Consider the following 23,780-nt stretch of genomic DNA (forward strand, 5'->3'; position numbering starts at 1 on the left):
GCTCTTCCTCTTTAGCTTGGGGTTAGCGAGCAACACAAACCTATTGCATGTGCGCGGACCCTCTTTGTGGGACTGTCCTGTGAAAGGCTTAGAAGCAGGACACTAGAATGGACAAACACTATCATTCGAACATGTCACCGTTCGTGTGACCATATAAGGAAATGACTAGGTGGTGGTTTCCAGCATGAGGGCGAGCATATTCACTCACAATATGTGGTCGCGGTGAGTCAGACTTTCTTGACTGTAGCACGCCCATCGGCGTGCTCTATGTGTTGAGATTTTCCCAGCAGGCATTAGTGTATGAAGGGTGCAATAATTTTTTTTTTTTATTGCGATAAAGACTTGCCCTTAAGGCATAATTCTTGGTGCATATATGTGTATTATATGTGTGCTGTGAGGCCTGTGTTGTGTATGAATTGAAGCAGTGTTTTGTGGAATCTGTTGTCATGTATTCAGCGGTCATAGCTGGTTGTCACACTCTAGCGGAGGCCGGCTTGCAGTAGGAGACGCGAGCGTTCCGATTTTAAACCAGTACATGTCCATATTAGGTGGTATGCATCTGTTTCCATCACAGGAACGGAGCAGTATGGACACGTAGCACCCAGTGGTAAATGCGACCAGTTCCACCTTGAGATAACAGCCGGTGTAAGGGCCACCCCGGCCCGAAGCCTCCTAAGCACAACTTCCTCCACCCTAATAAGGTGAAGGGGGAGGGAGCAGATACACGGTGGGATAAAAGCGCGCGTGTCCTGCCGGAGAAAATTTTTACGGGCTCAAAGCGAGTTAAGGGGCTGAGGTGGGAGGGGAATAGGCCGAAGATCAGGATTAGGAGGGCAGTGTGCCTGCTGGTCAGCAGCAATGTTGTGAGGGTTCGCTGAATGGCCTTGAATCCAGTGTACCCTGACACAAGTAGCTGTTATGCTATTCATAGTGTGTATTGTCTTGCAGATTTCCATTGCCTTATCAACCTTCTTGAGTTCCTGAATAGCTGCTAAAGAATCAGTGAAGATATCTAGTTGCTTGATGGTAGGCAACTTAGATGTCGCATCTTGCACAGCGTCGTGGATGGCGTGAAGTTCCATTACTAGAGCGCTGGCTTCCGTAGATAAATAGCGCTGGTGGCCGCTGGTGAAATTGTGCTTAGTACTCAAGAATGATGTCCTTCCGCTGTCTGGGAGAATGGCAGCATCCGTATAGACTTTGCAGGTATTAGCGCATGATGCATCGACAATATTGTGTTCGTCAATAATACCTGTTGTATCGCTGCATCGTAACTTCGTTGGCTTATTAGTTGGGATGCTGGTGAATTTCCAGGGAGGCATTGGATAGGGCTGATTGTCAATCCGAGAGCCGCGTTGAAAATGAGCATGCAACGCAGCGACAGCCGGAATAAGTTGCTTTTTTATTTCACGTGCTTTTTCACGTTGCAAAATTAGCTCTTCAATTGTGTTGAGCTGGGCATGTTCCTGTAAGGTTGGTATCGGAGTGATGCGGGGCAGTGCTGTGATTGTGCGCATAGCATCGCGATTAATCGTATCCAAGGTGCAATAAATGCCCTTGTGATTGTCTGCACTGCAGTTTTTGTCGTTGTTTTGTCCCAAGAGCATGTGCGAGACCCCACACACTTCAGTAAAACCTTTTGAAGATGTTCTTTTAAAAGCAGGTACTCTGCACTCAGTAGCTAAGGACTAAACGTCAAGATGCAGAACTGCAATATGATTTAGGCTTGTAACTGATTTCTCCTAAGGGCCTAATTAGAGAGTGCAAGACACTTCTGCATTACCTTTCTGTGTTTTAATAATTTGTCAATGCCTGTCACATTCTTATTGGCATAAGCCAGTAAAAAGTTCAGCGAATAGCTGTATAAACTGAAGACATTGTAACTTTGTTTTGCAGGTGGATGACCTAGATGTGTCGAACGCCGAGGTTAATTATGCCCTGGGAGCACTTGTCAGTGCTGGTTCCAAAGTCAGGCTTACCCTGCTGCGACAGCAATGACAGTAGAACTTCTTATGTAAGTACTGTGTGCTCTCTTATCGGCCCTGTAGACCCACTGGACAACAGCCTAATAATTAGAATGAGAACGTACCAGTGTGCATTGGATAGATATTCCAAAGTGATTAACACCAGCGCCGGGATAACATAGAACTATTCCAATCTGTTTTTATAACAAATCTGCCATCAGCCCACTGTGATAGGTCAAAATGACTCATGTGGCACTTATATAGGTGGCATAAAACCAGATTCAAATAGTTTTACATTATCTCGGCCTACCTTCACTAAAATCACTGGAAAAAAAAGATGTATAATCAGTCGACTTTGCCAGTACAGTTTAACCCGCTTATAACAATATTAAAGTGCCACGAAAATTTTATAGTTATAACCGGTGATTGTTATAACTGGGTTGCATGAAAAAAAAATCAAAATATGGGGGGTGGCGTAGCTGTTCTGAGAAAACTATAATGGCGGGGAGGCCAGGGGAGGTAGTCTGTAAGAGTCCACCTAGTGGACTGTCCATTTCAGCCGTTCCTGATTGGCTAGGGCCGCTCGTATATTCCTCGCTCCTACAGCTCCATCCAATGAGTAGCGGCCAAAATGGACAGTCCACTGGGTGGATTCTTACAGAATACCCCCCCCCCTCCCCCCCAGTTCTCCTCCCCACCACCTTTCTTCATCTGTCTTTGGATTGGGTTGACTCGTTTAGCTGTTATTCTGCTTCCTGCATGCTCCAATCGAATTTTGTTAACGAATCACTGCTGTCGGTGTTGAAGAATGGCACTGCTATAACAACTGCAGAGGGGTCACGGGTGGCAAGTGACATACAAGCTGGAAGAGAGTAATGTTTGTCTTGATAGTCCTTGTACTTTGTCCATCCATCTGCAATTAGTGCACTGACAGTCTGCTGTGGCCAGCAGTTTCAAATTCACTGAAGCTACTAGTACTACGCCAAGGAATCTCACAGTCAAACTGCCTGACTGTGCTTACCATGAATAGATTGCACTTCAGAGCTGTTTGGACTTAAAAAGAACTGTTCCTTTACCTGTAAGAGCATATAGAGGAAGCTGAGACAACCACACAATAAGAAAAATAGCACCCATCCTTTTTTTGCTTTCTGTGTTGATTTCTTAGTTTGCGCTACAGTTAAACTTCCTATGTAATGAATCATTAGATATAACACAGTTATTGTAAGAGCTTTCTCCATAATATCAGTGTGTGGCAAATATATGCTTATAATGAATATAGGATCTAAGGTTGGTATTTTTTGCATCTGATACAGCTTTGTTATAACAGGGTTCAACTGTAGTATGCCTCCCTTCCTTTTTGGCCTGTCCTCAAAACATGTCTGCATAATCAGGTGATCATTCTGCAGGTACTTAAAAAAGTGTTCCGTGAAGCATTTGTCATTACGAACATTGTGAGTCTTTCTTTCCCATTGTCAGCATTTGCGAATGCTGACAATGTTCAATAACATTGAACATTCATTAATGATATATATATATATATATATATATATATATATATATATATATATATATATATATATATATTTCTGGTATGCACAATATGTTTTACATGTATGTGTTTGATGCACCTTGTCACACAGGAATGCCCCCATGCAGTGGTCATCACTTTGACTCTTCATCAGAACATTCTGGAATCACTACTGAACAGTGGCAACATTTGTACATGAAAACCTGCTGGCACAAGCTCAACAATGAACAAATGCAACTTTTGCCCCCCTTTTTTTCCCTCACCATCTCACGTGGATTCTACTTCTATTTCAAACATTCAAGAACATTTGCAAAAGCTGCTGGCATCTGCTGTGCGTTCATGGAAAGTGGCATACTGTTGTGAGGTGGTGCACAGCGTGACATGCCATGTGCCGTCATGATGGAGGTGCTTTCTTTGACATTTGTCCACGACGTACCTGACCGGCGTTCGTACAGTTTGGAAAATGCATTTTGTGCAAGACTGCTGCATTCCGGGACTGGGTTGTTGAGCGCTATTTATGTAAAGGACCCTTAAAACAAGCTCACGAGAGAAAGACAAAGATTGTAGTGTTGTCGCATGAACTTTAAATGTATGAGTGCTTGGTTGTGCTGACGTGGCATATCTCTGGACATGGCCTGTTCTTAGAGAGGAGCAAGGTTGCTGCTCACAAACATGCTTTACCACCTTTTCCTTCTTTCTTTCCTTTCTCTCTTAAAATGATGTTTAAGGGTTTCTTTAAGTTCGTGTTGCCTCTAGTTAGCTTGTGTGTTGAACACTGCTTGTAAAAGTTTGGGTACACATTCTTCTCTGGGGCAGTTATCTTTTCCTTAACTTGTTACAGAAGTGCATCAGACTTAAGATACAGCTGAATGGCTCAGAATGGTCACTGGGGATTTATGTTTTAAAGCCATGCTTACATCTCTGAATCTTGTCACACAATGGGATAGAGCAGGGTGACCAGTTCAGTTTATTACAAGCAAATCTGGGCCGGTTGTTTTGTTTTTGTCGCATCTTTTTGGGCTTGTCAGCAGGCAAGCTCTTGTGCACCCAAAATTGGTCTATTTAATGTATATTTTTGCATTTGGCTAGGAGTCTTTCACACAGTCAAATCTACGACTCTCATCGGGAAAGGACAGCCCAAAACTTTAGTGTAAGATAGAGTTGTGATCAATGATGATAGATAGTTTCTTGCCATTCTTCCTTACAGTTCGTAACAAAGTAATCCTTTTCCCATACCATGTAATAAAACATGATTTAAAAATTTTATATTTCTAATTGAAACAAGGTGCAGTTTAAACAGATTCCCTCACTAAAATATTCCACATGGTCTAGGCTGCTTTTGAACAAGCCATGCCACTTATTTTGGCTTGTTTTGAAGGGGCTATCCACTTGTTAGCTCTAAGAGAGAGAGAGAGAAATGATGCATAGAAAGGCAAGGAGGTGAACCAGAGGTAGTTCCGATTAGCCCTAATTTGTCTGGTCACCCTGGTAAAGACCCCCAAAAAATCCATGCAATTTGTGCTTACATATTGATGCAATGCATGTTTATTACTAGAGCAATGCAGTAAATGATATGCTCTCCTGTTTTCATTGTTACCAAAACTCATATTCTGATGCAATAGATCACTTGTGCAGTAAGCTGTATTGTATGCTCACAGGAAACTTGAACGCTCTGTCTGTAGCCATTGTGCAATTGTTCTGTCTAGATAGCTTTGGATATCAAGTGAGAGTCATTTTTTGCAAGTCTCCCAGTCACACACCCAAGTTTCCTGCTGATTTGGGAAGTTTTTGGCATTTACTTCCTTGTACTCTTTGATGGCATTAGCAACATTTGTTAGCACTCTTTTGTCGTCATGCAACCTGTACATAAGACGGTATAGCATACTTGCATTATGTAACAATTTGAGCTGTGTCATGCCACTTCATTTTACACTACTTCGTGTTTTTGTTCAATGCCAAGCAAAATGGAAGGTTTCAAAGCCAGGTGAAATTTATTTTCATTTGCACTTGGTACTCAACAGCCTTCATTTATCCGCATCCCTGGAATGCTTTATTTTGTTTGTTTGTTTCTTTCTTTCTTTGTTTGTTTATGCTAAATTGAGAAACAGCTTCTTTATTTTCTGATTTCCTTTTGAATGTGTATTATTTATATATTATTTATTTCAACCTTTAAAATACTCATGGCTACAGTGAACACAAGGAGTGAGCACTTATCACGGCGATTCAACAAGAGCAAGCTGTAATTAAGCCTGTGGCTTGTAACATGCTCAAGTGTGCACGAGATAATCTAAAAGGTCGAGTTATTTATCTGCTTTTGTCTTGTTTTTCCCATTTTGCTGTTAACTATGTTTTAGTGGACAGTTTAAGCTTCTGATTAGCGTTTTTTGCATAGCAGGGGCTGGTCGCTTGTCATGGGGTCGTTATTGGTCCAACTGTACTCAAGAAAATTGAAAAAGATGGTGGTTTATACTCTGGCGAAATTATAATAATGTTTCACAAATGCAGCAAAATATATGCATTAGCGCTGCTGCTGCATATATAGAACAATTTGCTGGCATGTTTAGAGTCTGTTAAAGCTATAGGCCGTACGAAACCTACTCATTGCTGAAGTTGCACTCATATGTTTGCTGTATATGTGTATTGTTAGAAACTTGCATTATAGGAACATTTCGCAAAGCTTTTTGCTCGTCAAAATGTGTTGTTGCATGTTGCAGTGGTGTAATGTTTCTGTTACGCATACATCTGATGCAGTCAAAGCATTAGCCATTGATGAACCCTTCTTCAGGACATTGCAATGTTCCAGTTGCTGTGCATTACTGTGACCTCAAAGCTCAACTTCAACGACAGACTCATAGCTTTAGCTCAGTGTGTGTGGTTGGCACCCTGACATGCAAACGTCAGTGAACATATCATATGGAAGGCCTGTCATGCAAGTGTTTGTGATACAAAATACCACTGGAGAGGTCTCCGCCTTGAATTTGCTCAGTCGTTTACGGGTGGATGAAAGTCCGGGTGAGAGAGAAACTCGAAGGGAAATGCTTGTGTGACATTGCCTTATTCGCCAGACATGACTCACTAGAGGAGTGCACAGACACGCCTTGATTTCTGGCGTGCAACTAAATTGTCGTGTTGCTTGAAGAGCTTAGTTTAAAAGCACAGTATCAAAGAGCTTAGAGAGCATATATTAGACATGCATTTATCGAGAGTGTTATTTGATAAGGAATGTAACACCCGAGCTGCTGGCTCATGTTTTCGTTTCACCTTTTCTAGTTGCAAGGCAAGCAAGCAAAGCTCCGCGTATTCATACGAACTAGCAGAGGTTGTGTCATCACTTGGCTCTTTACGACAGTGCTGCCTTAAGCTTTACTTAAGGTCAACTTAGTGCTGGCAGCTTTCCAAAGAATTAAGATCTTTGGAGCCAAGGCTGCGTGTTATGCGAACAAAACGTTTGTACAGGTTTCACTTCCTGTCACATGAAGTAGAAGCGTATTTTTAATAATTAGGTGTTTCTATAGCTGCAGTGAACAAAACGAGCTCCGGTGTGTGCCTCGATCCGTGTACACTACAGTAGATGTTGCCAGGTTAGTTGGGCAGTGTTCTAACTTGCTGTGTGCTGTTCCTTGTTCTGCCAGCATCACAGCTGTATGAACGTTGACCCTGGTTGAATTCAGGCTTTCGAAGTTCAAACACCGTGTTCATGTTCATAGTGTTTCTTATACACACCTCGTTGAATGACTTAGGTAGGATGCGCGTTTATTATGGCATCACTCTCACACTAACTTCAATGGAATCCCATATTGGAATCACTTGTTTGTAATTATAATGTTTGTACATAGTGCATTAGTGCACACACAAATGCTTACACTCACTCAAGATTGTGTTGATGCTCACTTTGTTGTTTTTTTGCCCCCTTGTTGACTTTGTTTATTTGTTATTCTCTATCTGGTGTGTGATTTAATTACCACTGGCACTTGTATATTTTGACCTGATTGTACATGTTGCAATGTGTACTCTCTCAATAACGAGTTACAACAGCAAATAAATTGGTGGTTTGTGAGCTGGTGCTTGAAGTACTTTTGTCTCAGCTTCTGAAATGGGGTCATGACAAAATTTGGTGCTTCACAGACTGTCATGAATTCCCTTTAGTAACATCGCCTATGAGGGCAATCCGGAAAGTATGTGGTCTTAACCAGAAGTAATCAACTCCTGCAACTAAATATTTGTTACATTTCAACGTAGTCCCATCGAATGTCCATGCTCTTGACCAAACTATTCTCTTTCATCCCTGCAGGAAAAAGAAAATCGGAAAGTTATTCTTCCTGAAAGCAAGTCCTAACATCAATGATGTGGACACCAGAGTTTCTTTTTCATCTTCGGGAAACGGTGAAAGTCCCATGGTGCAAGATGTGGTCAGTACAGAAGGCGCTGAAGCATTAAAAAAGATGCAGGATTGAATGGCACCCAATGCTACAGTATCACGGTGTGAGGATGTGTTATCCTGAGACAGTATATTCAAGTGATCAATTTTTGGAGATGTGATCACTTTCACAAGATTTCGCACGACACAGACGCATCGGCCGATGCATCCAGTGCTGAGCAATACACATTATAGCAATACATACATATATGCATACAGACATGCATTATGTGCACACTTACATAGCAGCACATGTATGTGTGGCAGCCCCTGTCGAGCAAAGGGAGACTAAGCACTGTTTGGAGGGACATTAAAGTGAGCAATCTTAGAACCCAAATTGCGAAGACCTTGTGCGCATTAAGTTCTTTGGTCGGGATTAGCTGAATTATGCTTTTCGGTATAAGCATTCTGTGCTGCCTGCTATGCAGCGCTGAAAAAAATGCTGATCGACCACGTCCATGCTGCATTTATCAGTTTTGGATAATAAAAAACATGAGCCCCTCCTTATGATCGGGTGCATGAACTCGTGGTATCTGTATGTTTGAGCTGTGTTGCGGCGGAAATTTTGGAGAATTTTGTGCATCGGTTGCTCTATCACGTGCACTGTTGCACATACATTGTAAAGACCAACATGGCTATGATGTGTAGTAAAGAGAGAATGACATTAGTTTAATCTCTTCCATGATATGCTGATCATTCCTGCAGAAGTTGGTCTACCTGCAATACTATACAAATCAGAAATAAAACTAATATGAAGAATCAGTGCCAACTCTGATTGCATGATTTATGTAGACTTAGCATCATAAATTTTACCTGAAATTTCGCAAATGTCGACGCGTTTTGATATGCCGAGACTATGCCTTCATGTTGGAACCTAAAGCATGTAGGTCTACTTGCATATGCCTTAGCTGGCGTATGGAAGTTTTTTTATTTCTTTTTTTTAAATGAAAAATTAAATTATGGGGTTTTATGTGCCAAAACCACAATCTGGTTATGAGGCACGCCGTAGTGGGGGACTTCGGAAATTTAGACCACCTGGGGTTCTTTAATGTGAACCTAAATCAAAGTACACGGGTGTTCTCGGCCCCATTGAAATGCGGCCGCCGTGGCCGGGATTCGATCCCGTGACCTCGTGTTTAGAAGCCCAACACCATAGCCACTAAGAACCACGGCGGGTCGTGAAATGAAAATTAAAAAAAAAAAAACGTATGTAGTCTCCCTTCAATGGTGACAGCTACTCGATCATTTTTGCATAGCGGAAACTACAAGAATATACAGGGTGTCCTAGTCAACTTGGACCAATATTTTAAATATACCCAAGAGCTCTAGAGAAATCGTACCGACTGCATAGTAGCGGCAGTCGCATTTACTTAAAGCCAGTATTTTTTTTTTTTGCGAAGTGTTAATCAGTTAATTGCTTTTAATTAGCTAAATTCTAATTATTGCTTGAATCGCAAACATATTAATTACAATGTTGTAGGGCGCCTTAAATAACCGCCGAATCAAGCATTTATTTCCTGCTGAAGTGGTCCTGGTTGTTTTTTCCCAGAAAAAAAACAAAAGCCCGCGAAATATGAAATAGATATGCGCACTCGCACGCCGCTACTCAAGCTCCTACAAGCAACCATTGTGCATTCGCCGCATCGTACAAGGCTCCGCTACGCTTATCAATGCGTCAGCAGCGTATTCTCTTGATGCCGCGACCATCGCATAGCGTGAAGCCCTGTATCGAGCTGCCGCCGCTAGTAAAGATGTGTATCCGTGGCTATTCGCTTGGGAGCGCTTGAGTAGCGGCGCGCGAGAGCGTATCTCGTATTTTGGATGTTTCGCGCGCTTTCGTTTTTCTCGGAAAAACCAACGAGGCAAAGCTGAGCACTAAACAAATGCTTGATTTGGAGGTTACTTGAAGTGCCCTACAACTTTGTAATTGATATGTTTGTGATTCAAGCAATAATGAAAAAGTTCTCGAATTAAAAGTAATTAATAAAGTAATACTATATATATATATATATATATATATATATATATATATATATATATATATATATATATATATATATAGAGTCTGCCGAGATCCAGTAGAACAGACATGTAGGTTGAGGACACACGGACAAAGGAAATAAAGCATCTGTTTTTTTTTTTTTTTCTTCCATATGCGTCCTCAACCTACAAGTGTGTGTGTGTTTATATATATATATATATATATATATATACCGTAAGAAAAGGAAAACAAACATCCTAGTCCACAGCATGCATCTCCGAATAATTTGCAGCCATTGTTCCCACACAGGTGTGAATTTGGAAGAGTAACGTAAGCTGCTGCCAATGCGACAGAGTTTGCGACAGAGGGTTTCGATATACTGTAATAAACTGCACTCTAAATCTTCCATATCTTCTAATTTCTGGTATCTTTCGGACGCACAAAGTTATAAAACTTGCTTCCAGAGCAAAATAGGGGAGACGTTAAGCCCGTAAGCTGGCTTCGTCGCATCAAACGACTGCTAGTGGGGAAGCCGAGCTGCTTTGGCGGGTGGATCACCGGAGACTGGTGTTGAAATAATGTCATAAGAATAGGAGCTGGCAACGCATTAAATTACAAGAGGAACCTTCCACCATATCCCAGCTACTGTGTGGCGCGCTCCTGAACTCAAGCTCTCGGTGTCCAGTCGCGAGGGCGCATCCGGATACAGATTAGTGACGTTAATTTATTCGATATGGAAGCAACTTAGAGTTGAAAATGCAGGCGTTCACCTGCAGTTTGCAGCTGCAGCCCTTCAGTCCGGATGAGAACGTGCGTATATAATGCCGGCCCTAGACTGTGCGCTATGCAGTTTGAGACGGATCTAAAGCTTTTGCCACACGGGACTGCCGACAGCCCGTGTGTTTCTCGCTTCGGTCACCAGGTGAAATGTGCGTGGAAGAGGAAAGAACAACCGTTTATATTGGACATGTGACCTGGTGCGATCAACGAACGATAAGGCATAACCACCTGTCCATGTGCACACTACGGAATTTTGTTGATTTTGTGTTCTATTTCATTACTTTGTTTCGTTCGGTAGGCGATCGATGCTGTGTCGAATGCTTTGCTTGTTATGCTGAATCGGGTGCAGCAGCGGCAGTTTTGATATATTTTGCAGATAGATGTGGAAAAGACCTCAATGCTTTTTATTAAAAGAAAAGAAAGCAACCGCTTTGTCTAGTAAAGGTAATCACGGGTAACCACGGGTAGGCAGATGGACAGAGCTTGGTTTAGTAACGGTACGGATGTGGAATAGGCGGTACTGTACGTACCGGTGCTTCCTGTGAGGTGGATCGAATTAGCTACCTCGTGGATTGAATAACCATGAATCTTTGCGTGTAAAATACAGATCAAAACGCAAGAAGCAGCAGCAGCAAAACACCGCAAAGATCAGAGGCATGAAATTCTGGTTTCTGTATTTGAGTTCAATCTGATTTATTCCGACACAATCCAGAGGCAATCCATACCAATCCGAAAGCTGAAAAAAAAAAAAAATCGCTGGAAGCGGCTGGAAGTATAGTACTATAGCTGGAAGTAATGCTAAAGTAAAGTTGTAGTTCTTTATTCTATGGTAATGCTTATCGGAGAGCGTATGAGCACGCACGCATATTCATGCCATGATTTTGCAGAAATTTGAGCGCTAAAAGCGAATTTCTCAACAGTTAGCGAGTAGTCACTCTAGTGATATTGTGCTTTATCCAAAGCAGCTTTCGTTCGTCTGCCTTCGGCACTTTGCTTAGTCTAAGGATCGTGCACACCGAAGCCCGATTGACGCCTCTGTCGTCCTGCAAAATATTGAATGAGAAGAAATGCGATCAGACTCATCTGTTTGCTTGGATGTGGTGCCGTCCTCCTCGCTGTTCAGTCTGTTGTCCTTCAGTATATTTTTAAGCAGGTAACCGTTTCTGACTATAATTACAACTTTGCAATGTCGCTTGACGAACTGAACTGCGTTACTTAACTTGGATTAGCGAGAACACGTATTAATGAACTGCATTAGTAGAAGGAGTTTTTAATCTTTTTCACATGCAAACCTTCATACGTAAGTGAATATTATCGAAACTGACGCTCATGTGCTCATTTTTGCTCCGTTCTGAAGCAGTTTAAGGCGTTAAGCAAGCACTTTATCTAATATGTATCCTAAAAGCAGCAGTTATAATCTATATACGATGCGATGTTATCGAGGTAGTGTTTCATTATCTCTCAATGCAAATTTTATAGGGATCATTTCATTTAATTCAATTCTATTGTATCCGGCCTTGTTTACATTCTATAAACAATGAAAAGTTTTGTTTAATTAGCAAAAACCAGTACATGCTAACCAGGATTTATGCTAACCAATGCAAAACATAGATACAATTAATAGTTTGAAGAGTTTATTCCTGCTTGCATTTTTAAGCATCTACTCGCGCCCTTTAGTGACACTATAGCGATGTATACGATGACATTTCAGAAGTTTACTGGTGTCAGCCGTATTGTTTTCCTTGTACTAATTACTATTCAAATTCGATTGTTCAGCAAATTGTTAGCATGCTGTGTTTATTTGCAGTGTTCGTTTTTCGTCATGTGCTTTTCAAGATGTTTTTAGTAAAACATGCGATTTTTATTTTGCAGGAAAGAGACTCTGTTCAGCATTTTAGCCCAACATGGGTAAGCTACTGCAATGTCGTACCTTAACATTGTTAACAACCGGCATGGCATTTCACAATGATACAGAGTTTTCGAATGTTTGATGTTATTAGCGATGTTATTGATGTAATATTCTACAATTTATATCTTATCACTAATAACTCATGTTTGCAACAGGATGTTTTTCCAGTGTTGTATTAGTTATAATACTTATGTATTTAATTGTTCTTATTGTAAACTGATGATAAGTCTGAGGAAGTGTTGCCTTACCTCTGATACCTGTGTTTCTTTTGTTTTTGAAAACTGCAACCTCTGCTGCTCCAGCGAAGCAGAGGCCGTAGTCAGGAGTATTATGCCTTCCTTTTGCCTCTTTGTGTTTTTTTCCCCCCGAATAAACATGTCATCATCATGCATGAAACGTCTCATCATCAGTTAATGCACACTACATCACCACTTGGTAGCATACATCTCCTTTTCTTTTTTTTAGTCGCTGTGAAATGGGAACAGTTAATGAGTTTAGTTAAGCAAGCTAGGCCACCATGAGTGACAGTATGTGTATGCACTGTTCTTGCTCCCTTGTTATAAGTATTGGTGCTTGTTTCATACAAGCTCATACAAAAGTAATACAATTTTTGCTGTTTTCTAGCACACCTATGAAAACACGCCTAACAGCTTCTGAGGCATCTTTTTCAGAGCCTGATCAGAGATGTGGCAAATGCAGCAGCTCAGACCAGCTTCCCACTTTTTATCTTGGATGCAAGCATTCTGCAATGTCTCGCAGACAAGACAATCCCGGTTGAACGGCCCTCTTGCTTTGATCTTCCCCGAGGCCATGCCTTTGTGCAGTTTGGCTCACTGGGACAGTTTGCTGCTCAAAAGGTTAGCCATGTTTTACCTCTGCCTTAGAATAGTTTGAGCCTTAGATGGTGGACTAGTTGCTGAAACATCTGAAGTCTGTAAACTTCTGTGAACCTTTTCAGTACAACACTTTCATAATAAAATTGCCCCTGCCATCGTTTTCCTTGTCCAGAGCTAGAGTGAATGACTTACACGTTTGATGGAGTTTGTATTCTTAGTCATTGGCATGCAAACTCAGCAGATCTGAATGTGCTACTAGAATACCATCCTCATCAAATTACCCGCCCAAGGCAGCTTGCCATTATTCTGGGTTACACTTATACTCCATGTTTTCATCCGATTTTGCACAAATACAGTGAGATATTTTGCACAAATACAATACTGCATTGAGATTCTTTTCTTTTGTAATGGTGTGTACGCATGTATATGCGTGTGTAAATAACCAACAGTTCATTTAAAGCTCTTAAGTGATAACTTGCATATTAGATATCACTTTACTGCGTAGATTTGATTCTGTTTTTTGTTTTCGTTTTTTTTATATGTAGTCTTTTCTTGAAAGAGCACAACATGATTTTTCAACTACTCATTTCTTGCGTTAAATGAACGTCCTAGACTTCTTAACCCTTAGAAAAATAGTGACATGCCTTGAGGACTGTTATTAATTTAATATAACAGCTTTTCTACAGCCAGTTTTGGTTTTGTTTCCAGGAGGATACTGTGTTGGGACATCATGGCACAATATGTGGGAGCAGGGCATTGTGACATTTTGACATTTGCTTGGTCGCCTAATATGCTGCTTCTCATTGTGAAGGCCGATGTAGCAGCTTAGCGGATGGCCGAGCGAGCCGGAGTGAGGTTGAAATATTACAATGTCCTTCACCCACTTGATCACATACTGTGTCATGATGTGACAACACAATATCCTCCTGAGAAATGAAACTGAAACTGGCTGTAGAAAAGCTGTTAAATTATTCACAGTGCTGTGAGGCTTGTCACCATATTTTCTAGGGTTTAGAGCTCAAGGATCTTCATTTAACACAAAAGAATTAATAGTCAAAAATATCATGTCTGTACCCCTTTAATACTAAGAAGCCCACATATGAACATTTTGTAGTCCTAATATACTTCAGAGGTGGATCCAGAGTAGCCTTGGGGAGGGGGGGGGGAGGCTCTCATCAAAGCAAAGAAAGAACCAAGGGTGGAGGAGGGAAGTTCTTAGGATCCACTAGTGCGCTATGCCTTTAGTGTTCTTTATTTATTTAATAATGCATCTAAGCTCTTCATTATTACTATGAAGTTTACATTATGTCCACTGTGTTTTTATATAATGCAGTACTTTCCAACAGCTCATTAACACATAAAGTGATAATAGACGCTCATTAGATCATGCTGTCACAAACATCTGAGCCAAATGTAACATCTCTGCACAAGTAATCTGCTAAAGAGGCAGCCTGCTTTTTTTTTTTTTTTTTTTTTTGTAGTAATCTGACATTCCTGTGATCCTTTAGGTGACAAATCATTGCAGCTGTGGGAGAAATGGCTCTCAGCTGACCTCATCCAAATGTTTCAAACAGCTAGCGCCAGCTCATAAATTACAGCAACTGAAGAGAGCAGACTGGTGGGAAAAACAAGCACCTAAGTAGCACAGAGTGATGAAAAAAAAAATGGATTGATTGAGCTACAAGAGTTGCCCAGCAAAAAGTAAAGTGTGTAGTGAAAAATTGGCTGTAAAATATTTGGCTGGGATGTGCACACTGCAGCCAAAACTGGCTGAAGCCAGCATTGACATCAAGAAAGAAATATGTGATGCAGCCCGTGGATACAGATTTGTAGCTTCCAGTGCACTTGTTAAGACAGCAGTAGAGGAAATACCCTTAATTCGGTGAAGGACAAGCTTTGGCTCTCCTATTAAAAAAAATTAGGAAGTGTTGATTTTTCAAGAGTCAGTCATACAGCAAGTTTGTTAAAGGATGTTTTCTCAAGTTCGTTAGTTACCTATAGAACTTCCTTCGTAAGATGAATAACTAGAATGGTCACACAATGATGATCTCCTTTTTGCAAAATTTTAGATGACGTTTGCCTATTTTGTGTGTGTATGTGTGTGCATGTACCCATGCATGTGCTTTCATCTGTATGCATGAATCCGACATTTTAGATGTTTGGGAAATGTTCCAAACTCACTGTTACGATTGCTAGCTGGGAGAGTTAGTACATTGTAATTAGAAAAAAAAAACCAGTGTCGATGATAATACATTGAAAAATAGCGGATAAAAAAAGGACACACACATGCACACTAAAGCGTACTGCTATTTGTGTGTGTTTTTTATAACAAACTTTACTTGTTATACAGTGATTTTTCTGTCGACTCCTTCAATGTATGCTCATGCTATAAATTGCAATTTTTAATACATTTGAAATCAAAGCAAATAATGATTGCACCAAATCAAACATGAATCAGATAGTTCTTGAATCGGTGCAAGTGGTAGTTTCTGGCAGACTAGCAATTGAAGGAGCTGCCAGCGAAACTGCATCTGGGAGCATCTACTGCCACTAGCAACCATCTCAAGTGAAACACGATGATGTTTCTCTCTTCTGTGCCTGACCCATTTCCTGACAGGAACATGACTTCCTGTCCTTCCTGTCTCATGCCGGTTACCAGACATCCAAGCTGAGTGTTCCCAATCCCAAAGTTCTTGCCCATGGCCTGGAAGTGCTCATCCCAACTCACTACCTCATCTCCCAGAAGCAGAACACCGCACTTCACGTCGTCGTCTTTCATGAGCGACCAGGCAACTTTTGGTGGCACGCTGCTGCCATGGCAGAGGAAGATGATACCAACAAGACTGACATTTCGTTTAACAGGCTGATCACATCAGCAAGCAGCCCTCAATTTATCAAAAGTGATGGTGCATATGACAAGTAAGCATCTTGAACGTACTAATGACTAAAAGGTTTTGAGTTCATGCTACCTCCTCGTACAGCAGTAGGCTTGGTTTGAAGCAGTAATGCAAAAAAAAAAAAAAGAATGTAGACAAAGGATCAGAGAGAAAGACAAGCACTGCAAGTGTCCTTTTGTCTGCCCTCCTGTCTACATTCTTTTCCATGTTTATTTTTTGACTCCAGCTACAGATACATACCAACTTTCTGTGCTTTTGTAGTAGTAAGTAAATCTGCTAAAAAAACAAGGCCCATTTGTTGGAATGCACTCACCTTTGAATAACTTTATGCAGTTGTAAATTGGGAGACGAAATCTGAGAAGAAACAGTAGCATCAGATTGTCCCTAGGTTCTTATTGTAAATTCCAGGTGCTTTGTTGAGTGCATAGCTCGTGCTACCTGATACAGTAGTGGGGTGATACCATTCACCAAGATGTCTAGAACATAAACTGGTCAGCTGGTGCAATTGTTTTCACTTGATGCAGAAGCATTGTTACGGTGCAGGTGTTCTTTATGCAACTTCACTGACCTGCTCGAGAGCTGCAATAATAAGCAATAGTATGCCCGGCACCATTTTGAACGCTAAAGCCTTCGTAGCTAAAACAATATCAGGAATGCAGCTGCTCTTCACATTGGCTTACCAGCAGATTTACGCAAACGCATTGTGGAAGAAATACTTGCACTCCTGCACTGCTTCTGCTTCAAATTATAAAACCAGCTGTGTCATTTGCACACATTGTAATGCGACAAGCATGTTGGCGAGTCATTTTGCTGCATTCAGTTCAGTGATTTTGATTTTGTTTCAAGGCTCTGGCCATCTCTCGAATGGAAAATAAAAATGATCTCTCTATAGGGATAGCACGAGCTAGGTGCTGAGCGTGTGCACTTGGCGCTGCCAACAGGTGCCAACGTTGTACCGTGACACTGGTGGAGGTGCGGGGTACAACGCGGACAGAAGACAGAAGACAGTTCAAGAACAACAGGACAACCTGTTCAAAAACAAGCGGAACCGAGGCGCGTCTTCTTCGTCCTCACCCAATCTCAGCCACCCAGAATACACGCGTCATTTGTACAAATGACGCATGTATTCTGCTTAGAAGACAACGACGATGGCGGCAATAACAGACTCCGTCTAGTGGGTGGCTGAGATTGGGTGAGGACGAAGAAGACGCGCCTCGGTTCCGCTTGTTTTTGAACAGGTTGTCCTGTTGTCCTTGAACGTCTCCCTGTCTTCTGTCCGCGTTGTACCGTGACCTTATTGTTGACCACGTTTATTCTCCAATTTACACAGCTGTTATTTGCACAGCCCAAAGTGAAACAGTGCATAAAAAGCAGTCGATGCTGCACATATGTCTTCGAAATGCGCTGCCACCAAAGACATCTGAAGAAGTCATCTTACTTGAGGGCTCATCTCATCTGACTCAGACATCCTTCAAACATGTGTTTGTGCTCCTCGTTTTAATTGCCTCCTCTCCTAAATCTTGGACTCTGGCCTGGATTCTCTGATGTAGGAGATGGGGACCAACCTAGGCCTGGAGGCCAATCTTTCAATCCTAAACGAATTTGTTTACACCACCGCCACTCGGACTGCCATTCCAGCAAATGATTGTGTCACTAGTAGTGATTTGGGTGTCAGAGCTGTCTTGCCAGTAGCAATTTCTCAAACAGAACAGAGCGTGAACTAAATAATAATTGCATTGAATTAAATATGAATAATATATTTTTGTATAATTTGAACATAGTTTTTGGATGACTACCAGTGGGACATGCTGTCATGGAAACTACATCTTGAAACTACATATTGAACATAGTCGAAGTGACAGTAAACAAGCTGGTGGTCCAATGCAAATATATTTTAACCATGTAACTGCTTGCTGGCCGCATATCTGGGCAAAATTTCTCTTTTTTGAGCCTCATCACCATGCCTGATATATTATCGTATTTGCATAAAGTGAAGGTTCTTTACAGAACTTTTGTCTGTGGAACTATGTATCGGTAGCTGCCATCTTTGGTGTTATATTTGTCGTTCACTACATAGAATGCTTTCTTCGTCTCCTATGCTATTTGAAGACTGACACAACAAACTTTTATTTCTTTAGAGCGGAAGTCCTCCCGTGCGATTTAGGTGGAGGCTTGCACTCATTTGCTCCCACGCAATTTGACACATTTGTTGGCGAGCAGCCATTCATCGAGTGCAACACTACACGTGCCCGACTCTTTCATGCCATCCACGGACGGGATGAGACTCCCGAAGCTGAACTTTTCCGTCTCAAAGTCCATCGCCTTCTTGTCAAAGTGAAACAGCTGCTGGGTGAGCTCAATGTGCCCTTCTGGATCAGCAGTGGAACCTGCCTTGGTACGTCCACATGCAGCGCCATGATGTGTCTTTTGTACTTGTAGCTCATATTACAGGCATCTATTATTACTTTTCTGGCGCATCACATTGGCTGTGGCACAGACAGCACTATTCCTCCTCTTTAGCTGGATTACTTGTAAGAGGTGGATGTTGTGACGTTGCCGAGTAGGAGATGATGCCAGCATTCTCACTTGATCAGTTAAACTTAGTTAGGCTGTAGCTATCAATGCAGAAAGGGGTAAAAAAGCAAGATGAGGAGAAAAAGTAGCTTGTTGATCATTACGTTTTTTTTTAACCTAATTGTTCCAGCATGTAGGCTATGCTGTAGCTGCTAAGGCGACGATGGGATGATGGGAAAAGGCTAAACTCGTTTCTTTAATTATATACGTGGGGTGAACTTCTCGCCATACATATCACAGACACACATACACACACACACACACACATACGTGTGCGTGTATGTGCATGTGTGTCGTATATCACACATACTAAATATGTTAACTCCTCGCCTATATCCATCATGTGATATAGTAGGTGCATGATGTTGGCAGGCAGGTGTTTAGCACCTCTTACCTGAGAAGGTATGAACTTCATGACACAACAGACATTATTGGTATTTTACTTGTATTTGGACATTACCTATTTGTATATTCATGAAAATTCCTCTACTTTACGGATTTATGTGGAACAGATTTGGTATTTTCAGTGTTGCTGCAGATCGAGCTGTTGATTCATTAGGCCTCACCCTGTGATCTACTAACATCCTGGTTTGCATTGATGGTAGAGTGACCGCCTGGGAATAGTGTTGGTCCCATGTTCGATTCCTAAACCAGCACAAATTTTTCAACTCCAAAGCTTTCTTTCTGAGAAACTTGTGCAGGTTTCCCTTTAGCTTCATGTCTCCTTTGATGGATGGCAATTCTTCCTTCTCACAAACTACAATGAGCAATTGGCTAACTAACCACAATTCAATAAATAAGCTTTTATACTTTAGGGCGCATGTTGCAATTGTATAATTGAAGCCGGTCAGTGCTCAATACACTAAGCAGGATCCTGGCATCACTCTTATGAGGCAAACAGTCATACAGACTTCATTCACTAATTTGATCCTTTCAGGCTTCTTCAGGCAGTGTGATGTGATTCCTTACACAACTGACGTTGACATTGGAGTCTTCATCAAAGACTACAAGCCTGAGATCATTTCTGCATTCTCAACCCATGACATCCCTCTCACACACTTGTTTGGAAAGGTACAGCCGACCTGAATCAGATATTGTACCACTGCAAATGTGTGGCACTGCCCTAACACTGCCTTCCACACATCTAGGTTGAAGACAGCTATGAGTTGTCATTCAGAGATCGTGATGTGAAACTTGACATATTCTTCTTCTATGAAGAGGATGACCACATCTGGAATGGAGGCACACAAGCGAGGACAGGAAAGAAGTTCAAGTGAGTTGCTTGGTTGCACATATCTTTTTTGTGCTCAAGCTAAAATCTTTCATACTGTGCACTGTGTTGTGTCCTTAAGACCAGAATATTCCACATATCTGAAACAAGCTGGTTATTTTTTGGTAACAGCGACGTGACTTCCTTTGGCTCTGAGCAAGTTGGTAGCCAACATGTAATTTAACTTTGTATCTGATTTACTTTCCAGGCAGCTTTGCATCTTCAGATGCTCCTTTTGTATGTACATATAACATATGTTGTTGTCATGATATAATTAAGACCATAAATGGAACTGAGCAAGATCATTGTTGGTCTTATTCAAACACTTGCAATTATGTTAGTGTATGCAATACATAAACTTAAACTTCCTTTGAATATATATGTAAAGGTTGTATCCATGCATATGTTTGCCTCGATCTGAATTGTTTTTATATTTTTCTAGGTACACATTCCCAAAGTTCAAGCTTTGCTGGACTGAATTTTTGGACATCAAGTTACGAATTCCGTGCGAGACACAGAAATACATTGAAGCCAACTATGGCCCCAACTGGTTCCAGCCCATAAAGAGATGGGATTGGAAAGCAAGCCCCCCTAACGTTGAAGAAAATGGTGTTTGGCCTGTTGAAGAGTGGCCACATGTCATCAAGTTGTTCCCATTGCCAGAGTCATGATCTGGTATTGGTCACAGGCTGCATTGTGTTCATAGATGCAAGGAATGCAATAAAGGGCATGAATAAATCTACCAACAGCATAACACAAGAACACCGGATGTCCTCTGTTGTTTTATCTTTTTACTTAATCATGATGCAAGATTATCAACTGGCCATCGTACATCTTTGTGTCACTGTGCATTCATCTGTATATGATTCTTCTTCCAGTACATAATGCCATTGTCTGTGTTGTTCTTTTGCCTTGCCCTTGTGCACATGGCTTTATTGTCGGATTACTGGTTTGTGCACTTGCTTGCTGTAGCTGTCACACTGAGCAAAGTAAATTACATTTTGGATAAAAGGACCAGCTAAATGGCATATGGTTTGAAGGAATACATAAAAACTTGTGCGACAAGAATGATATGGAGGTTGGCTGCCATGGCTTTGCCAGATTTTTTTGAACTCCACTGTTATCTGTAAAGAACTTTCTTCACGGGCAACTAATTTGTGTAAAATACCCTTTTAACAAGTTTGAAGGAGCACTAAAAAGAAATACCATACCTGGTATTCCAAATTCTGTTCTGTTTAATTTCGAAGCAATAGTTTGGTTATCAGAAGAAACAATGAAGGTAAAAGTTAAATTTTTGCTTATATTACGTGCAGAAACCTTAATGCTGATGTATGTTTGTGTGACATCATCGATTTATGTTTTCATATATGGGCTGACGTGACTCAATGATAGCTTTTGTCGAATACAACAGTCCATACTGACTGATAAAAAAAAATTGCCACCGTATCGTACAATCTGTCTCGTGCAGCACGTTGCAAACAGAGCAAAGTGTGGCACGACTGCCTCGCTAATCGGGAGATTGTGAGAGGCAGCACATGGGTGATGTGTGGGCACGACTCACAGCAGCCGCTGCAGACTGACCTCCACTCGTGCAGCACTTTGTTTCCATACAGACAATTAATGAATGGATAAGGCTGAACCCTTTAAATCGGGCAGTGGCACACGCCACCTAGCCATGACTAATAATATATTTTGTACTTTGTGGGAGGGTGAATTTTACTCTTGCCTTGATTTTAGCCACCAATCAGATAACCGCAGTTTAGTTATTTTTACCTGCTTAAAGTCTATTTTTCCTCCACTGTCCCTAAACCCCAATGCTTTGAAAAAGTCCGCCCCGTTGTTTTGAACTGTAGGGTGAAGCCCTTCACAGAAAAGTATCGGGTGTGCAGCCGTTTCCTCTGAAATGATGCTACGCTGGCGCCATCTCGTAGCCATCATCGCCGCAAAGCCTGCCTTGCCTGGCACCATAGAGTTTCTCACCGTAGTGAGAAACACTATGCCTGGCACTACGCTTCTCACGCTTTCGCCATGTCCTCCTCCTCCGATTTCCGTCTCATGGTTCCGATGCACCCTCTTCTGCTTGCCTCCTCGTGCTCTCCTCGCTATCGTCGTCTTTCATCGCCCGCTGCGCACCGCGTTGCCTTCCATCATTAGCTAGCTGCAGCTGCAGCTAGCTGAACACTAGCTGCAGGAACAAGCGCCTAAAGCTGCGCTCTAAAAAATAATTGGGCTTGATTGCATGAGCAGACGCCTTCGACATCCATGACGTCATAGTGAACTGGTGCGGCAACTTCACTGTGGCGTCGCCACCCGTCTTTCGTTTTCGGATCTTTTCTGGCTTACCAAGCCACATCTCGCGGTAAGAGCGTGCTGTTTTATCTATTATAGAAGGGTAACTTATTTTTCACCATAATATCCGTTTAAAGGAAATATGAGCATGTTCACTCAAGTTTGCAAGAACGAGAGGGAACGCAGAATTACGAGGTCGAATCAAACCTCTACATCAATTGCAGCAATATATTACTGCCACCATAGAGTTTCTCACTATAACAATGTAGTGAGAAACTCTATGACTCCCACATGAGTATATCGCCTCACATGAAATTTGTTTCATGTGAGGCGATATACTCATGTATTACTCATTTCCCGCCTACTGGATGGGGGTACATACGTGCGAATGTTAGGTGCGGGTCACAAAAGGCGCCATATGTATGTGATGGCCTGTGGTGTATGCACTGGCCACGTGATTGGTAGAAAAATGTGCACATTTAAACCAAATTTCTAAAACTGGTTCATTTATTACTGTTGCTGCAGCAACTACGCTCTTTGCGCTAAATTAGTCCCGCAAACAGACGCCGGCCGGCAACCCTGTGAAGCAGGCAATCGCGGAAAGCGAGCGAGCAGTTGTATCGCACTCTCTCCGCTACGGAGGTGTCGGCGATTTCCTCGGCGTCGCTGCTATGGCTGCCCTCCCCACACTTGCACAGGTCAGTTCGTCGCGAGCTGGGGTACGAGGCGCAGTGGGGACGCAGACACCTGCTTGGTCCGGAGCCGCTAACAAGCTGTTTTCTTGCAAAGGGGGCGGAGTAGTTGCTACCTGCAAAGCTACCCCACGGAGGAGGCTCGCTCGATTAGGGTTAATTGTCGTTGTAAAATGAGTTTTCGCCTCGATTTCTGCTCACAGATCCTGTTATAAGTGTGCTTAGAGTGCGGAGAACCGACGGGTGCGTTCGCCGGTAATATCTGCAGCGCCTGCAGCCGTGCACTTGACGGGTGAGCTTCGGAGAAGGTTGGATGGGTTTGGCCGAGCCGACTTTCGGCTATAGGATGTGTCAACATCGGAAATACTGTAGCGCGACGCTTCAACGTTGGTGAGCGGTCGCGCATGCATAGCGGTCGCGGTGTTTCCACGAGTGTGCAGTTATGCGTAGTTTCTTCACGCATGGGCGAGCCGCATGTCGGTTTAGAGGAGAGGCTTTTTGGCTATGCGCGACGCACACCGCATACCCTTGTGCGCGCTGCTGCGGATGTTTACTACTATTGGTCGCTCGCCGTTTCTGCGATATCCTTGCCTGGGGGACAGACAGTGAGAGCAGCGGTAATGAAGTAGCCTGGCAGGCAAGC

At 42.1% G+C, this 23,780-nt stretch overlaps 3 protein-coding genes across 9 annotated transcripts in view; all 3 read left to right on the forward strand.

Annotated features, from left to right (window-relative positions):
• Positions 1–7,549, forward strand: part of Lap1 (leucine rich repeat containing protein 7 lap1) — a 65,614-nt gene extending 58,065 nt beyond the window's left edge. For all 4 annotated transcript variants that reach the window (XM_075671805.1, XM_075671806.1, XM_075671808.1 and 1 more), the window contains 2 exons: positions 1,897–2,014; positions 3,605–7,549. In XM_075671805.1, the coding sequence (XP_075527920.1) occupies positions 1,897–1,998 (102 nt within the window). In that variant the 3' untranslated portion in view covers positions 1,999–2,014; positions 3,605–7,549. The remainder of the gene's footprint in view (positions 1–1,896; positions 2,015–3,604) is intronic.
• A 3,845-nt stretch (positions 7,550–11,394) lies between these two features.
• LOC142560043 (ribitol-5-phosphate transferase FKTN-like) lies at positions 11,395–20,918 on the forward strand. 2 transcript variants are annotated; one of them, XM_075671814.1, is made up of 8 exons: positions 11,395–11,823; positions 12,543–12,578; positions 13,251–13,436; positions 16,075–16,334; positions 18,451–18,707; positions 19,824–19,957; positions 20,035–20,159; positions 20,599–20,918. In XM_075671814.1, the coding sequence occupies exons 1-8, from the start codon at positions 11,728–11,730 to the stop codon at positions 20,825–20,827; spliced, it is 1,323 nt and encodes a 440-aa protein (XP_075527929.1). In that variant the 5' UTR covers positions 11,395–11,727; the 3' UTR covers positions 20,828–20,918. The 2 variants fall into 2 exon arrangements, with proteins under 2 accessions (XP_075527929.1, XP_075527928.1); XM_075671813.1 differs by having other exon boundaries at positions 11,396–11,823; positions 16,033–16,334.
• Positions 20,919–23,007: 2,089 nt separating this feature from the next.
• LOC142560042 (uncharacterized) overlaps positions 23,008–23,780 on the forward strand; it is a 37,318-nt gene continuing 36,545 nt past the window's right edge. For all 3 annotated transcript variants that reach the window (XM_075671810.1, XM_075671811.1, XM_075671812.1), the window contains exon 1: positions 23,008–23,143. In XM_075671810.1, the coding sequence (XP_075527925.1) occupies positions 23,117–23,143 (27 nt within the window). In that variant the 5' untranslated portion in view covers positions 23,008–23,116. The remainder of the gene's footprint in view (positions 23,144–23,780) is intronic.

Source organism: Dermacentor variabilis, chromosome 10 (assembly GCF_050947875.1).
Source record: "Dermacentor variabilis isolate Ectoservices chromosome 10, ASM5094787v1, whole genome shotgun sequence".
Lineage (NCBI taxonomy): Eukaryota > Metazoa > Arthropoda > Arachnida > Ixodida > Ixodidae > Dermacentor > Dermacentor variabilis.

Coding starts and splice junctions, on each gene's coding strand:
- LOC142560043 (XM_075671813.1), top strand. CDS start 11,728: ATGAGAAGAAATGCGATCAGACTCATCTGTTTGCTTGGATGTGGTGCC. Junction 18,708..19,823: donor CAGCAGTGGAACCTGCCTTG/GTACGTCCACAT, acceptor TGATCCTTTCAG/GCTTCTTCAGGCAGTGTGAT. Junction 19,958..20,034: donor TCACACACTTGTTTGGAAAG/GTACAGCCGACC, acceptor CCACACATCTAG/GTTGAAGACAGCTATGAGTT.